We start from the raw sequence: 15,864 nt of genomic DNA on the forward strand, positions 1-15,864 counted from the left end.
GAGGGTAGTCACCTGGTGGTGGGACCCTGTAGCTGCACATTTGTGGTGCCATTGTTGCTTGCGGTGGGCTGCTGTGTCACTGGTTAAGTCACTTTCTTGCAGTGTGTATGCACGTGTGATGGCTGGAACTTAGAACACACCTCCAGTTAGTCTGTCTCCTCAGGTAAGCCCCCATCTGCTGTATCTTTTTAGCTCCAGTGGAGCCTTAGTAACTATTGGTCAATATGAACCTGTGTTAAACCTTCCTTAGAAATTCTCCTAAAGAAGTCCCTGGGTACTAAGGCCAGGGTGGCGTAGTCAGGCTACTGTGAGTGGCTCACAGCCTCTCTCTTCCCCCCTTACTGGTCCGGCCACACAAGCAGTTTAATTCAGTAGCGGTTCGATACCCACGTGGAGTTAATTTACTTAGGTGTTTTGTTTTTTGGGTGGCATATTCAAGGTTTTGACATTTAAATATGTCATGCATATTTGTATTTGTTCGTCTCCAGTTTATATCAGAAAGTGACAAATCTGCAAGCGGCCACATCTGTGGAAGACACGTCATCAATCATGAAATGTCATCAACGCAGCCAACATGGGAGCCAGTTGACATGTAACACCGGGAGGAGTCGGTAGGAAAATACGAAAGAGTGCAAGTTGCAGTCGTGAGGATAAGGAAAATAGAGAGCGCAGCCGTGTCCATGAGGACAGGGAAAGTGCAGGCAGCCACTAGAAGGAGTCGTATGCATAAAATAAATGTTGCTGATGTCTGGGTTACACAAAACTAAGAATCAATTATTGTGTTAATGACAATTTAGTTTATATATATATATATATATATATATATATATATATATATATAATATATAACGTTTTATGGAAAGGCCTGATTTACACGCATGGTTTGTTTTTCATAATGACATTTAAGTCTTAATAAAAATAATTTTGGTGCAGAGTTTTGAAATTCATGTATTTTATACGTGTAATGCCAACAATAGTCACATGCTCCCTGTCCCCGTCCTGAATTTCACCCATTCTCATCTTTGTCAACTTTATTCTTGAAATTTCGAGTTTAATGATGATACGTTGAGATTAAAGTCATCATGATATTTAAACTTTATTCTCTAAATTTTGAGATTGACATGTCGAGTTTAATCTCGCCATGGCAAAAAAAAATGTTTCTTCATGTGTGGCCCTATTACTCCATTATAGTTTTGAGATGTCGACACCGTTCCAACTCTAAAACGTCCAGCTGGAACCGGTGTAACTAGTTGGCATCACTGACCTTTGACATTTTTCCGCCATATTGGATTTTAGCGAAAGCGAAACAAATTGTTTGTCCGATCTTCACAAAACTTGACGTACACAATCTTCAGACCATGCGTCACAAAAGTTACTGAAAGGATTTTCGAAAGCGTTCACCATCACAGGGGTCACCTCTAGGGGGCGCTTCAACTGGCAACAATGTGTTTTGGCGTTTTGGATGTGCGTTAATGCATGTAACATTTGACCTCTATGCCCGAGGTTGAAAAATTAGGTACTGTTGGAAACTTTGGATCAAGTTGAGTTCAACACACCATATTTCACTGCCTGAATATCTGAATGAAGTAGTCCCACAAAAGGAGGTCATGATCTGAAGAGCAGCTAAATGCCATTTCACTACATGTTTTACGACAGTATCTCTACGGATGTGACAAATAAAACCCTTGAATCCCTGATGATCTGGGCCATCAGATACTCTTGATAGTATGTAAATAGGCTATTTTCAGCTACAGTGATTGTGTTAGTACATAAGTGGACCAATCTGTCCGACTCCAGTCTTGGACAGTAAACTTTGAAGGGCGCACATAACTCATTTCTGAAAATGTCAGTTTCAGACACATAAATGTGAACAGCAAACATTTAATTCCTCTCAAAAGGTGGGAAATAATTTTACTGTATGAAAATTCAGTAACATACACTCATGGTGAAACAGAGATGATGCGATTGATGAGCGATAGAAGAATAGTTTTCTGTACAGTGTTTGGCATTGAGGGAAAAGCTGCAGAACCCAAATCCAACAGAACATGACGGTGAATCTACAGCACTTTTCAAAAAACACTTCAAAATCCAGAGCAAATATTTTTTGAAATCTCACAGTCTGAGCACAAAACATAACACAGCTAGGTGGGGAACAAAACAATGCCTGTCAGTTCAAATAAGCAAATCATGCTAAATGTATGTCTTTTCCTCTTAAAGTGATACTCGTTCGGCTTAGATGTGCAGATAATGAGTGCAAAGGCAATAGATGTCCTTCCTACCATCAACACTGACTGGGATTTGACTACATTCATACTTTTGAGAGAGAAACAAAACAAAAGAAACATCTCAAAAGTTTTCTGTTGTAATTGAAGTCAAATGTGAAGTTGTGATGCAGGAAGGAGGAATCTAAGCAAGTGTGAAAATGCTGCTGTGTGAGGACAACTCCACCTAACCTCTTGCACGCCACTTGAAAGGGAAGCTTTTCTTTGGATACTGGCTCTGGTGACTTTGTGAAGCACACACAGCAGAGACAGTACTACTCAGCTCTTCATATTCAAATAAAGTCCTAAAGAACTTTACACTGACCAAAGGTGACTGCTTAGACATTGTGTATAGTATGATGTTTGACATACATAATTCAGCCGTCATTTGTGGTGTTGTGTTATTCCATGAAAGGAATGGTCTTGGAATGATTTATTTGAGACAAGCAAGAGAGAATGTTCTTCTATAGATGCATTACTCTTTACTGTATTGACCTGTCATACCATTATGATACCCTGCTTTTAACACCCATCTTAAAACATAGATTTTAAGTCAGGGTTGCACACACAGACTTGCGTGCACAAATCATGACTCCATTCTCACACACACACACACACACACACACACACACACACACACACACACACACACAAAATAAAACATAAAACATGATCATACACTTCCAAATGTGAATATCTCAGGTGCTTTTGAAGACAAGTTTTCTTTTCCTGTGAACAAGTTTTTCTTAATTAATTATTTTTCTTTTCTTTTTAAACTGACACGATCACTGATCAGCATGAAAGTACATAAAACAACAACAAACAAAAAAAATGACCGGTCATAAATATCTTATATAGTGCTCGAAGTGAAATGTCAAATGTCTGAGTTTCTCTCCGCTCGTGGCATTTGGTCCTTACTTCCTCTTCCTTCCATCCTTCCTCTCTTCCTTCCATCCTTCCTCTCTTCCTTCCATCCTTCTCTTCCTTCCGTGTACTGCGCAATCCCACCAGCTATCAGACATTGAGCCAAAAGCCAGAGGGACCAGACCCACCTCATTTTTTCCCATTTTTAAAGTCCAGTGAGCCCCCCTGCCCCATGGCTGTCACACAAAGGACGAGAAGCCCGTGACGGGAGTTCGCGAGCCTGCGGCGGGCTGTCCGGCGGGGGTGTACACGCCCCCCACACTGTGCTGGGTGACCACAGTCTGGTAGTAGGAGTCCGTGTCGCCGCTGGCACACTCCTCGTAGGCACAGGCAAGCGTCTGCTTCAGGCCCTTCTGCTGCCGCTTCCACGAGTTGAAATAGGACGGGTCACTCATGTAATGGTTCACAAACGAGTGCTTGACCTGGTCCTCCTCACACTCACTCTCCGAGGCCTTGGAGAAAGAGGAGGGGGGGGCGGGGGCAGAGAGAGGGAACAAAGAGAGAGAATTGTGTTATTCAAATCCTGTGACAAACGGATTGTTTTTTTACAATTGTTAATCACTATGTGCCACTAGAACAAGTCCTGAGTGTTTTTGCTGGAAATAAGATCTGGGGCCTCATTTATAAAGCTTTCTTACGCACAGATTTGATCTTAGACGGTGCGTACGCTGAAATCCATGCCAACGCTCAGATTTATAAAAAACGTCTTTGACGTGGAAAAGTGCTTATCTCCACGTCATGTTCAAACTTGACGTATGACCATTTCCTTGTGGTAATGCCGGGGTACTGCAAGTAATCTGAGGTCTAAGTGCGATGCATTTTCAAAATTCCAAGACCAACGATCTCATGTCTTTCTTTACCATATGCATGATCAATATCAGAAGATTTTTAAAGTCGTTTGGACGCAGCTTAATGTTTCATGGTTTGGCATAAAACTGCTAATGAGAACTATAGCCCACTTAATAAAGTGAAAAAACAAATAACTTATTTCATAATATCTAAAAAAAAACACCAAGACCTACGATTGAATGATTGAAACATTCTTACAGGTGATCTAGTATATTTAGTGTTCTCACCAATCTAATATTGACCATAAAATGTCCAATTGCCCTCGTTTAGGAGAGGAAAAGTAGGCCTACATTTGCGCCAGGGATGTAGTGGTAAAATAAGAGGTGGGTGATCTATGAATTCTGCGATCTCGGTGAGGTGGACTGCGCCATGCGGTATCAGATTTTTTAAAAAGGCATTCAGAACATGTTTGATAATGGTGGAGGTTATTGTACAATATTGGGAATATATTAGATAATACAGTTTTGAATGTTAAAAGTGAATAAACTCTTTTGAGAGATGGATAAACTCTAATAAGAGGTGGGTAAACTCTATTTCTGAAAATTCAGAGGTGGATAAACTGCGTTTACTCAAGTTTAGCCTCCACTACATCCTAATTTGCGCTAATAGGCCTATTCCCAGCTCCGTAACAGAAAGGTAATATGAATGTAAGCTATACAATGTAGGCTATAGATATTTTATATCATATATAGCCTACACAACCAAGGGACGGAAGTTATCCTCTGAAAGCAGGGCATCTTCATATACTGTTGCGGGGGAGTTGCGTAAAGAGGTGCAGAGCGCACACCTGTTTGCTTTTTTTGACTGACAGTACCCAAGATCAGATGACAATACGTGAGTTGGATAATGTAGGCTAAAATATAAAGGTAGGTCTAAAGCAAACAATAAAGGACAATGCTTAAGCCATTGGACATTATTGAAAGAAAACGATCGCAAAGATATGCAGAATGAATGAAAGACCGGCGAACTAGGCTACTTCTGCAAAAACATAGCCTATCCTAAAAGAAACGTTAAGCCTACATGACATCACGCTTATAATTTAGTCCTCTGTTTTGTAGGCTAAATCAGCATATTACCCTGGGTCATATTGGAAACGTACAGTAGCCTATACTGTACCATAACGTACATGATTATGCTGTAGGCCTAGAGGTCTTTCCTTAGGTAGGCCTACCCACTTTTCTTTTTCTACAAAGTAGGCCTAAACATGCTAAATGTTGATTATTCAGATTACTGCAAGCAAGAGGAATGAAAGCGAGCAGAGGACAATGGACATGGATGCATACGATCTCTTTCCAGAAAGCTTTGCTTGGAAAAAACATAATTAGTTAAGCTATTCGAACTGATGCTTATAGTTAACATCAGATGGCATAGGCTAGGCCTATACAATATTTTCAATATATAATTTTACATAGGCTACAGCTTTTAGGCCATTGATTTCATTAAAACATATGCTAATGATATAGATGAGGGGGTGTTTACAAGGCGGAGAACTAAAACCATCCGGCTGCGCACAAGTTGACGTTCATTTGTGATTTATAATGGCCACATCTGGAAGGGTGCCGTATGCACGTTTTTTTGTGCGTACGTTCGTTTTCTCTGAATCACACGTACGATCATTTCAGAAATTATCTAAGATCAAATGAAGGATGGTTTCTACGCAACCCTTTTATAAATGAGGCCCCAGCTGGATCTTGTCCCTCACTTGCTTGACTGGTTGGAGCTAGTGTTGCAGGGTGAGCGGTGGCAACGTGTGTTTACCTCTGACTCAGAGACCTCGGTAGGCCTCTCTGTGAGGGCTGTGCTCTCAGTGGACACGCCGCCGTTGTAGTTGTTGCAGATGTCCTCGTCTGAGTAGCGGAGCCCGGCAGGGTTTGGCCGAGGAGGAGATCTGGGAAAGAGTGGGAAAAGAATGGCCAGGTCAGAGAGGGTGGTGCTGAGGTACAGACACATGGCCAGGTCAGAGAGGGTGGTGCTGAGGTACAGACACATGGCCAGGTCAGAGAGGGTGGTGCTGAGGTACAGACACATGGCCAGGTCAGAGAGGGTGGTGCTGAGGTACAGACACATGGCCAGGTCAGAGAAGGTGGTACTGAGGTACAGACACATGGTTGGTTGGGGCTTGTTTTTCCACAGCTGAGCTGTCTTCAGCTTTTAGCAAGGCAGAGCACAAGTACATTCCAAGTTAGTACACCTGCTGGTGTGGTTTCCTTGCTGCCATGACTGCATCAGTTCATTGTGCTGTATTCAGTGAGGGGGTACTGTGTTTCATTGAGGACCATTGAAATGCCAGTGCTCTTATGAATTCTTATGGGATCGGAGGTTTTGTTCTGCTGAATTGAGTTGATGCACAAACAAGGAGGATTCATGTACACATATCAACAATGCTGCATCGAATTACATGGGTGTGTAGTGTGCAGAATATCAAGTCTACTGACCTCAAATTCCCCTCCAACCCCAAAACACTCATACCATAATGTAGTCATTAATGTCAGCAAGCTTGTAACTGCTGTGCAAGCCATATGATTATCAATTACAGTGATAAACAAAACTGAGTCATTACTGAATTCTGTTAAAGAGGTGTTATTTATATCTGTATAAAAGCATATTGTTGACAGAAGGCCCGCATTAATTAACACAACATATCAATTGTCACCTTTATTTTTATGTATAAATAGTGAGGACACAGGGCTGTCTTCTAATAGAGCTCTTTTAATAGCACTCGGTTCTCTCACCTAGTCCCATTCTTGCGCAGGAAGGTGCTCTTGACATGCAGAGGTCGGCTGTTGAGCTCCAGTGCGGTAAAGCCTCCGTTGTCTAGGGTGACAGACTCCTCTACTGTCGAGACGGCTTTGCCTGCTGGGAGGTAGAGGTGTGTGGAACATCATTACCACATGGCAAGACAAACAGAGAGGACAAATGTCCACAGCATGCAACTGTCTAAGGCATGGAGTCATTTAAACATAAACTGAATAAATCAAAGAATGTTTACATAAATAGTTAATGGCATTTCAGCAGTTTGCACACATAGCATGATTATAACAAGGGACACAAGCTGTGTTTGGTCGGCACTGCTTCAGTTATACATCCGTCCAAATAAACTCATTTAGTCTCTCTAATGTCCACATTTCAAACAGGGAAACAGACGCTGTGCATGTCAGAGGTAAATTGCTATTTTGGTTGACGGCCAGTTGAGTGGTGTAGCCAGCTGGAGGAGGACCGGACGTCGAGCCACTTCAGACTGGATGCTGACCAGGAAACCAATTTCTCCCCAACCCTAGGAGCTTTAGGCTGGAAGACCCGCTACATTCCATAGCCCACTTCTAAAAATTAATTTGTGCCATCAAAAAAAATTTTGTTTTTCAGAGATCACAACTAAGAGACTAAGAGTATCAGTGTCCCTCACGTGTAAATGTAAGTGCATCAGTGAAGATAATAGTATGAACCTATCCAAGGAGTGTGTGTGAGTGGGGGTATATGAGAGTGAATGGGTGGGAGTGTGCATGTGAGAGTGTGAGTGAGTGTGACAGTGAATGAGTGAGAGTGTGAGAATGAGTTTGGGAGCATCATCACCTGTGCCACAGCTCTTATATCTCTTGCTCTGGCCGTGGAAGAGCAGCCCAAACACCACGATCAGCAGCAGGATCAGGCTGCTGAGGGCCAGGATGATCAGGAACCACCACTCCTCATAGAACGGCGTCTCCAGCTGGGCTACATGCGGCAGAGTAGAGAGTCAAAAATCATTCACTATTTCATCCATCCATCCACCCATCCAGCTCTCCATTCATTCATTCATTCATTCATTCATTCATTCATTCATTCATTCATTCATTCAAATCATTACAGAAGTTCTAAGATGTCTGTGAAACATATTATGGTTTTCTACCAAAGGTACATGGAAAAGGAACTTATCCTATATTTTACTATCTATTCTTCCAAGAAACAAATAAGAGAACAATAATATTATACCGCTATTACTGTTTGGGTATTTTGAAAAGTAAGGGCCATATTTTGCACCCTGGCGCATGGTGCAAAACTCGTTTTCCACCTGGTGCAAAGTAGATTTTCTTATTTTGCATGTTTATTTTTTAAACAATGCGTCAGGGGTGTGGCAATTAACAACTAAGGGAGTGGCTTAGCGCATTGTCTTAAAATCGCTATTGTTCACCAGGTCAGAAGTCTATGGCGAGTTGTTTATATGTTATTTTAAGAGCGCATTGTCAACAGTTATATTGGCGGGTGCTCAACGCACCATCCTTCTATCATCCATGAACGCATACCAGCGCACGTCCATGCAAAACATTACAAATTGCACGATTACAATGAGAAACATAATTAGAATAAAGATATTACGAAATACTGTACATCTCATGATGAGTAGTTATTTACCAACATTTGCAAATTGGTAATGACGGTTAAAAGTGATTAGGGAAGAGGTGAGAGACACGTATGGAACACAGCTGAAGACGCACTGTCACGAGATATAAGCAACTCCTCTGCAGGATAAATGTTTTTTTATTCAGTCATTTGAGCAATATTAGGGTAAGTGTTGCTTTTTCCAGCCCTTTTGTTTTCGATGGTAACCCATTGTCAGTCAATAGTGAAAGTAACTGCATATAACTGTCTTGTCGTTGACTGGCACCATGGTGAAGTTAGTTTCACTTTGTCAATGAGTTCAAATAATAAAGGAGTGCAAATGCGTGAAGGCTATGCTGTTTTAGTAAAGCATGGTTTAGTGGAATGACTATTTCATACGGTCTCGCAAGCAGCCTCCTTCAAATGCGCCGTTGGATGTCAAAATACCGATGCATTTATTTCACATCACGCTTTGCGCCGTTAATGGGAATGACAGATGTCATTCTCATTGGTTTAAATGATGTTACGCCCCAAACACACCCATATGACTGATTAAAAAACCTAGGAACACCTTGTTGCGCCATGCGCTCGACGTTTGATAACGAAAACCCTCCCGATGTGGACTGGACATCCTACTAAATTTGAATAAGCTTTTGACGAGTGACGATGCGCTTTTGACTGTCATGGCCCTAGGTGTGTGTATGTGTGTAATGCAGAGTGCGGCAACATACAGTATTAGAGGAAGTACTGCGGTAAAAAAAACAAAATTCAACCCTTAAAAAACATGCTAGTAAAAGTCACCAGCCATCTGCTTGTCTCTGTGTTCAAAATCCTTGACATGGGACTTTTGATTTGGGCCCTTGGGAGATCATGTGCTGTATCAACACATTAGTGTCTCACTCACTACTGAATCCAAACAAAATAGGATGTTTTTTTCTGCTGTTCTCGATGCATAGAGCCAGCATTTGCAAGTCAAAAGACAGTAGTGTCAGTATATCAATCTGATTTTGACATCTGCACTTCCATCAAACAGACAACAGCCCAGTTGGGCCAAACAAACAGTGCTCAGATATGTGCAGGGATAACAGATGGCTGGCTGCCTTGACACTGAATGACAGTGGCAGAAGCTCACTGAGAGGCTGAGGCTATGACACCTGTATATTGATTTTTCTTTTCTATTTGAACTGGTGACACTGGAAAACACCTGCAAACAAACAAACAAAAAAAGTATCCAACAAAGTCTGAATGGTCAACTATTACTATTTATGGCTAGACCCAGAGATATGCACGCTGAGTCATGATTAGATTTGATTAACTGGATGCTCCATCAGACATCATAGCCATGTTACGTCTCACTGCTGGCTCACATCAGTCCATGTGACTCCTCCACGTTTCGACACACAGGATGTAGTTACGTAACTGATGGAACTCATCTGCACACCCAAGCCAACTCAGCTCAGTTCAATATAGTTTATTGATACAGCGTTATTAACAATATAGATATTTTTAAAGGTATATTTTTGGGCTCTTTAGCCTTTAACGGACAGAACAGTGAAGCGTGGACAGGAAATGAGTGGGAGAGAGAGATGGGAAAGGGGTTTGAATAATTGACCTCAGACTGGATTTGAACCTGGGCCCATATGTGCTGCTGGACATCAACACTACTGCTGACACACGGCTCCCCCATCAGTGAACGGATTTTAAGAGCAACTAGAGCACGATAACTTTGTATTCTCATTAAGGTCAACACTTACATCGTAAAAAACACTCCCGAAATCTCCACCTGTCCCTGAATTACTTGACCCTCTCTGTACCTACTACACCTTCGACAGGGAGGATCATCATTTATGACCAATACTGGATAAGGAGGGTCATAGTTTGTGCTTGCGTCAGTCACACACATACAGTAGACACACAGGGGAGGAAGTGCATGGGAGGAAAAACAAGGCAATTATGGATTAATGATCAGCTAAAGTGCTAAAAACACTCCAATTCACTGAGATTATGGATCAATGATCAGCTAGTGCTAAAAACACACCAATTCACTGAGATTATGGATTGATGATCAGCTAGTCCTAAAAGCACACCTATTCACTGAGGCCTGACCTCTAACCCCACTTCCTTACCCCTCCACTGAAAGGCACTCTTTATATCTTATTACAGTGCATTAAAATGCACTGTTCTGTTATCCGAAGTCTTCTTATTATTACAGTGCATGAAAATGCACTGTACTGTTATCACTGGGCTTCTTATCTATTATTACCTACAGTACCCTCCAGAATTATTGGCATCTCTGCTAAAGTTGACTAAAAAGAGGAATGTAAAATAATCTTTTGGAAATTGATCTTAATGCCTTAAGTAAAAAAATGAGGAAATATCCAACCTTTAAGGACACCAATTTTCTTTGTGAATGAATAATGTATCATAAATAAATAAAATACAGGGGGCATAAGTATTGGCACCCCTATGTTAAATTCCCATAGAGGCAGGCAGAAGACAGGTCTTGAAAAGGACACTTGAGCAATGTATTTTTGTTTTTGTAAACTTTATACTTTTTGAGATATTAACAAAAAACAAGCTTATTTTTCCCCATAGACTTTGCATTGTCATTATGACATCATAAAGGGCCATTAAAGCTGCAGTTGGCAAGATTTTTTTGATCATATTCACTGAAACCGACACTATGCTCCGACAGAACAACATAAATCAGCCGGTTTCAGAAAAAAAACCCCGCACTTCTACCTACACCTAGAGCCTGTTATTTGTTTTGCAAAAATCCACAGCTCCCAGTTCTTCTGGTCCAATCAGAGCAGGGCTGTGTGAGATCTGACTGTCAATCACAGTCTAGTGCAGTCTGATGTGCACTGACGAGCACGTAGGCTGTAGGCTAGTGAGTGCAGGGCAGGCTGATAACTAACCTGAACGTGTAAATGACGATAACAGCATAACTCCATGTCCTTGTCTTTGTCCTTGTTGCCTTAATGATTTCCTGATAACTTTCTGATATCAAATAGAAATGCAAACAATGCATGCCCAACACTGGACCAAATACCAAATGCAAACAATGACATGCCCAACCCTGGAACTGTAGCCTCAATTTTATGATTTAGGTAACGTGTTATTTATGAAGGAGAGTAAGACGACACCCGTGTCCTGCTTGTATGTTTATTAAATTGGTCCATCTCATCTCAAGGGTTTTTAATGCACGATCGGAATAATCAGGGGCGTTGCCAGCCGATTTTGCCAGGGCTTCAGCCCCAAATGTTTTGAGTGCAGCCCCGAATGTATTTTGCAACAAATATGAAACCATTATTCGGATCGTGCATTGAAACTGTGAGATGAGATGGACCTATTTATCACATATAAAGCCAGGACACGGTTTCCTCTCACTCTACAAGGGTCTTAGGCTACAAGTTCAGGTTTGTTATCAGCCTGCCCTGCACGTACTGCACTCACTCGCCTACAGTTTGGAGCTGGCCAAACAGTGCTGGTCTATCTAGGCTAGGTACTGTACTTTGCCTTTGTAGAATCGAATTAGTGAGTCTACAATGATTCGTTCTCCTTAATCTAAGCATAACATGAACCATATGATGCATTTTGCTATTTAAAACGCCGTGTTTGCTATAGGCTATATCATTCGTTTTTTAAAGCACACAGAAATGTCAAGATAGCAACATGTCAGGACATCCTTTAATTGTCAAAAAAAGTGTCCATAATATGCAATCAAGGTGGCACAAATGAGAGAGTCGGTAGAGTCGGTGGATTCATATATTAAAAATGAGCAGGAAGGGCAGGCAAAATGGGACTTATGAGAACCGTTTAGACGAATGTTTTCACCTGCTGGCGATGCCCCTGGGAATAATGATTTCATATTTGTTAGTCAACTTTGCAAAATACATTCGGGGCTACACTGAAAACATTCGGGGCTAAAGCCCCAGCAAAATCGGCTGGCGACGCCTCTGGTCTATTTAACTGTTCACCCATTCCAACTGTCAGTTGTCATCAACTATGTTTTTTATTCCAACTGTCAGTTGTCATCAATTATGACTCCCGCCAACTGTTTCCTCTGCCCACAACGTTTTCAAAATAAAAGTCCTCACTGCAATAATTTCTCTATTAAATAATTAAAATACTTAAACTATTCAACTATGTAACTGTTCAGCCATTCCAACTGTCAGTTGTCATCAACTATGACTCCCGCCAACTGTTTCCTCTGCCCACAACTGTTTCCAAATAAAAGTTTGTTTTGCATTTTCATGCACTAGTAATTCCTCGGAATTACATTTTCTAGTTTAAAGTTATTATTATTATTATTATTATTATTATTATTATTAGTAGTAGTAGTCCTATTGACAAATCAACCAATATATGGTGGGGCTACAACCCGTGACCCTGATCAAAACTCAAAAGAGATTATCTCTAATGATGTCATTGTCTTATCGCCTTCTGGCCTCAGACTTCTTCATTGCAGTGTGCAATAAAATAATGCAATACAATGCATTAAAAAATACATCTGTCTACAACTAGAATGTAGTCATATGATACTGACTGAGGGCATTCGACTGATCAGTGTATTTAATGCTATTATTATTATTATTATTATTATTAATAATAATAATAATAATAATAATAATAAACTGGACAGTTCAATTTGTTTTGATTGTTTTGGTGTTTTGGTTCAATTATTTACAGGTTTTCTTCTACTGATGTAAAAATCCACCCTGTTCCAAGGGGAACTCAGGGGAGTCATTTGACAGATGCAAACTAGAGGCAGAGTCTGGCTAGTGGTCAGCTGTTCCCATCAGTGGTCATTATAAGTAAAATAAGTAAAAGCTACTCTAATTACAGCACTACAATTACAACAAACTGACTGGCCATCCCTGTAGCTCAAAAATTATGTTTGGGGTGTGGTGTGTTGCAGTTATCTCTAAGGAATTGCTGGAGAAAACAGAGAGAGAGAGAGATAGAGAGAGAGAGAGAGTTGGGTAGAGTGAGAAGAGGAGAAAAAAAGAGAGAGATAGAGAGAGAGAGAGAGATAGAGAGAGAGAGAGAGAGATAGAGAGAGTTGGGTAGAGTGAGAAGAGGAGAAAGAGAGAGCACTAGAGACTTGAAGAGTGGGAGATGGGGAGAATAAATAGAGCACTGCAATTACCTGACATGGCAGCAGATGGCGCACTCGGCTCACCGTAGCCCAATTGGTTGATGGCGAGCACCCGGAACTGGTAGCTGACCCCCTGGCGCAGGCGATCCAGACTGATGACATGCGATGTGCTGCTGGGGGGCAGGTGCCTCACAAACGTGTCCCACAAGCCTTCATCTGACAGTTGTGGGAGAGGAGGAAGACGAAGAAGGAGGAAATGAGGAAGCAAGGCAAGACAGAATGGGGGGGGGGTCACATGGTCAGAGATGACAATGTATTTCAGGGCATTGGCTTGCTCCAGAATTGGCATGTTCAGATCAGATCAGATCGGATGCTCTTGGCAAAAGGGGACCAGTGACGCTTGCCTGCAGCCGTGTGGTATGGGCGGCCGATGACTAGACTAGACTAGACTAGACTCTGGTGCTGCCTTTCCCCAGTGTGGGACCAGAGGCCCAAGCTAAACTGTGAATGACCCCTCTGACTAAATATTCACTCAGGTTTAGAGCACCTGATGTTTTTGTTTATATTTAACCCATTTATTGTAAGATTTTGTTTCCAAGACGATGGACCGGACGAGTAAGTCATGGTTAGTTTGTTGCCCCATGTATACCATTTGTTGTAGCTGTTGCAGCTGCTTGATTCTACCCAAGGTCAGCACCGGTGTTGAAATTACAAATAAAACACATCCCCGAGCTGTGTCAGTGCATGAAGGTCATACCTGAAGGCCGAGCCTCGATCACATAGCCAGTGAGCTGCCCAGAGCCCGAGTCTCCTGGCGTCCAGTGGAGAGTGAGGGCAGAGGTGGACTTGGTGATGGACATGTCCACTGGAGACCCTGGCGATCCTAAACATAAGCAAAGCAAGGGAAGATGTGAAGCTGTGGGTGGAAAGATGGAAGGAAGGATGCAGTATACATACAGTATCATGTCACATCCTTTAAGCTCCTCCTTCCTGTTCCTCTGGCACTTGTGAAACTGATACATGTGGTAGGAGGCCACACATACACTAGTGCACTATCTGCAAAAGTTCTGAAACTAGACTTGGAGAAAGTGGCGACTAACTGATGAAATCAGCATACTCTACATGTGAGGACGGCTAGAGATGAAACTATCTGTGATATTGCATCAGCTGCCCTCAGAGAGAGTGAGAGAGAGAGAGAGAGAGATACAGCAAGCTAGAAAAGCCATGCATATACATAGCTAGTGATATCAATATGAAAATGAAAAATAAAAAAAAAATTAAATCAAGGCTCTCTGTTCCCAGAAGTTGTGCTGACCTGCTGCGGCACATGACCTGGGTCATATTTCAAAGTTGAGCTCTGTGATTTCTCTAACTGCCACCACACTAGCCTCAATATTTCATAATGAGAATTAATAAGCGCCCCAGGACCTGCATAAACAGAGTCATCGGAGGCAGGCAATGTTGCCTCAATGTTTCCTGGACCCGACGCCTACGCTGTGGTGACTTATTGATCACAGCCTAAAGAAGTTCTTCTATGCCTTAGGTTATGGATGAGAGGAACATGGAGAGAATGGGCAGGAGGGAGGGATGGAGTCAGAGAAAAAGAAAGATGGAGTGAGAGCAGGAGAGAGTGAGAAAGAGTTAGAGAACAGCAATAGAGATAGATAAGGAGAGAGAAAGAGAGAGAGAGAGATGCCACAAAGAGACAAAATAACCCATGACTATTTTTATTTTTATGATTATATGCATGTATGTTTATTATGTTTATTTTATTTTACCTACCGTATTCCATGTCAAATATTCTATATATTACTTTTTTCTTGATATTTTTAATTTTGTTGTATTATATACACACCATATTACTTTGACAATTTTGTAGCTTTTACAGTCATGCCAATAAAGCTCACCGAATTTGAATTTAAAAAAACGAATGAAAGCGAGAGGGAGAGATGGGAGAGAGGAGGAGTGTCATGGTGGGGGACAGAGTGAGTGACAGGAGGAAGGAGTGTGATCTAAACTAGAGATCTTGCACACTGAGCAGCAGGTGCAGCAAGCTGTGTGTTTGTTTGTTTATCAGCTTGCTTGTTTGCCAGGGGGAGGGTGTGAGGCTGAAGACTGATGGGGTTGAGCTGAGCTGAGCTGTGGGCCTGGGGTGAGCGTCTCCCACCTTCCACAGGGCCGGCCGTGATGTTGGCCTCGGCCTCCGGCCCGTAGCTGATGGTCTTGGCCTGCACGCGGAAGCAGTAGGTCACCCCGTTGGTGAGGTCCCGCACCTTCAGCCAGCGCTGCCAGCTGCCCCTGATGTCCACCGTCACCACCTTGCTGACACCTGCCGGAGGGAGAGGGGGGAATGTGACAGATGGTCAACCCCTCAGT

At 42.1% G+C, this 15,864-nt stretch overlaps 1 protein-coding gene across 3 annotated transcripts in view; it reads right to left on the reverse strand.

The window, feature by feature from the left end:
* Nucleotides 1-1,867: 1,867 nt before the first annotated feature.
* Nucleotides 1,868-15,864, reverse strand: part of sdk1a (sidekick cell adhesion molecule 1a) — a 237,250-nt gene continuing 223,253 nt past the window's right edge. For all 3 annotated transcript variants that reach the window (XM_076264907.1, XM_076264906.1, XM_076264908.1), the window contains 7 exons: nt 15,656-15,817; nt 14,246-14,371; nt 13,540-13,704; nt 7,605-7,742; nt 6,767-6,890; nt 5,793-5,922; nt 1,868-3,637 (listed from right to left, as the gene is read on the reverse strand). In XM_076264907.1, the coding sequence (XP_076121022.1) occupies nt 3,365-3,637; nt 5,793-5,922; nt 6,767-6,890; nt 7,605-7,742; nt 13,540-13,704; nt 14,246-14,371; nt 15,656-15,817 (1,118 nt within the window). In that variant the 3' untranslated portion in view covers nt 1,868-3,364. The remainder of the gene's footprint in view (nt 3,638-5,792; nt 5,923-6,766; nt 6,891-7,604; nt 7,743-13,539; nt 13,705-14,245; nt 14,372-15,655; nt 15,818-15,864) is intronic.

This window comes from Alosa pseudoharengus, unplaced genomic scaffold (assembly GCF_046254945.1).
Source record: "Alosa pseudoharengus isolate Yale_2024_CS ecotype anadromous, Long Island Sound unplaced genomic scaffold, YU_APseudo_1.1 YU_APseudo_1.1_scf_4, whole genome shotgun sequence".
NCBI lineage: Eukaryota > Metazoa > Chordata > Actinopteri > Clupeiformes > Clupeidae > Alosa > Alosa pseudoharengus.